The 1956-nt window shown below is 56.1% G+C and overlaps 1 protein-coding gene across 1 annotated transcript; it reads left to right on the top strand.

The window, feature by feature from the left end:
- Positions 1-628: 628 nt before the first annotated feature.
- On the top strand, positions 629-1747 carry LOC107181514 (receptor-type tyrosine-protein phosphatase eta-like; the record flags this gene model as incomplete). The annotated part of the gene is made up of 2 exons (XM_015557401.1): positions 629-951; positions 1065-1747. Coding segments are annotated over 2 exons (678 nt in total), but the record flags the coding sequence as incomplete, so codon positions are not given.
- Positions 1748-1956: the final 209 nt, after the last annotated feature.

Raw genomic sequence — 1956 nt, 5'->3', positions numbered from 1 at the left:
CTGCATGCCTCACCCTGGGAACTGAGCCCGCAACCCGGGCATGCGTCCTAATTGGGAATGGAATTCCTGGTTCATGAGTCGACACTCAGCCATTGAGCCACACCAGCCAAGCCATGGTTTTGATGGTTCTTTAAATGTGAAGACTGCAGCGCAGCTCCTGTGATTTCAACCTGTGATACTGTCCTCATGTCGAGGGAGGTGGAGCGCAAACACACCACTAGGTGTGTGATCCTGCAAGACAAAGAGCTGGCTGCTGTCATAAACCTGCAGCAGAATCTCAAGCAGTGACATCGAGGTCTTTCTCTGTCTTTCTGCCTTTTGTGTTGAGTCTGTTTCAAATGTCTAGTCAGTTTGCTCTGAGGGTTTTCAGCAAATTCACACTCAGGCCTCTGCTGAAAGAGGGAGGCCGTATTGCATAGTGGCCAGCCTGTGATGGATGAGGCCTCACGCTCCAGTCAGATCGTCTGGGTTAGAAATACCGCTGTACCACGTAGGCAGTGTGGCCGTGGGTCCTTTCGATTTCCGTGCCTTCATTTTCCCATCTGTCAAATGGGGATGATAAACCAATGTGATGAGATGATGGTGGCGGTTCAAGGAGTTCCTATAAGTAAAGCACTGGCATGGAAAGCATCCTGGAGAGGTGGCGTCTCGTCACCGTCACCCAGTGTCACTGTCCTTATATGGCTTGCTAAGTCTCTCTGAAGCCATTTCCTTATGGCTTCCCTTCTGTGCGCCTTTCTTAGCTAACCCGTCTGCAGAGGATTTGAGCTACACCTACGGAGATTTCAAAAGGGGGGCCTCGTCCACTTACGTGACGTATCTCATCACCACGGACGAACAGACGCGGTCACAGGGCCTGTCGGAAGTCCTGAAATACGAAATCGCCGTGGGGAATGAGTCCAACACCCACGGCTACTACAACGGGAAGCTGGAGCCCCTGGGCTCCTATCGGTAAGGTCTCCTGGTTCCTCCTCTGTGGGGGCCGAGCCCCCCGGGAGCAGAGCTTTCCGTGCCTGGGAGCTGGACACGCTCAGCCGCCTCTCTTTCCTCCGGTCACCCCACAGGGCTTGTGTGGCCGGCTTCACCAATATCACCTTCAGCCCCGAGAGTGGACTCATAGACGGGAACGGGAGCTACGTGTCCTTCAGCCGCTACTCAGAGGCCGTGTCCTTGCCCCAGGACCCAGGTAGAGGAAGAACATCAGTGCTGCTAGCAGTCCTGTGGGTGCGGCTGCCGGTGTCCACAGAAGGCTGGGTGTCCCATGGGCTCCAGGAGGGTTGGAGTGCCTGGTTTCTCTTCTCAGAAGTTGAGGTGTCGCTTGGCCATGAGGTCCCCACAGCCCCTGCCCCCTTCTCTGAATGCCAGCTGCAGTTCAGTCTGCAGTTGGGTGTGTGCCCACGTGCCAGACACACAGGGTGACTCAGTGCCTAGAACCCTCAAAGGAGCCACAAGGATCGTCTTGTCCAATTCATTTGAGAAATGAGGGCGTTAAGGCCCAGAGAGGGGCAGGGACTCCCTGTGGCTTAGGGGCAGCCCTGACATTTGGTCTGACTCCTCGTCAGGCGCTCCTGCCCTTGATCACACAGAGCGCGGTGATTTAGGGGCGTCAGGGACCCAAGCAGGAATCGCCCCCTCCCTCCAGGCCAGAGTCAGAGGGACCCACTGGCTGGTGAGTTTGTCTGGTTTTCACACTTGGTAGTTGCTCACTACAGGAAAGAATTCCTGCCCCAGGAGCGAGGTGCTGGGAGTCTCCCAGCGGGTAGGTGGGTTCACGTCCCCTGAGCGCGGTGCTGTCGGCACCTCTGCTCACCGTGGTTGTTAGTCTCAGCAGGTGAGAAGTGTGCCAGTGTTGCCTCACCAAACAGGGCTGAGCCCCGAGACGCTCCCCATCCCCACCGCTACCTCAACTCAAGTGGTTGGGCTTCTGCGTGCAATTTCACTTGAAGAAAGAAATCC

This window comes from Myotis davidii, unplaced genomic scaffold, assembly GCF_000327345.1.
Source record: "Myotis davidii unplaced genomic scaffold, ASM32734v1 C64270816, whole genome shotgun sequence".
NCBI lineage: Eukaryota > Metazoa > Chordata > Mammalia > Chiroptera > Vespertilionidae > Myotis > Myotis davidii.
The sequence above is the reverse complement of the archived record's forward strand: the minus strand, read 5'-3'. Positions and strand labels throughout refer to the sequence as shown.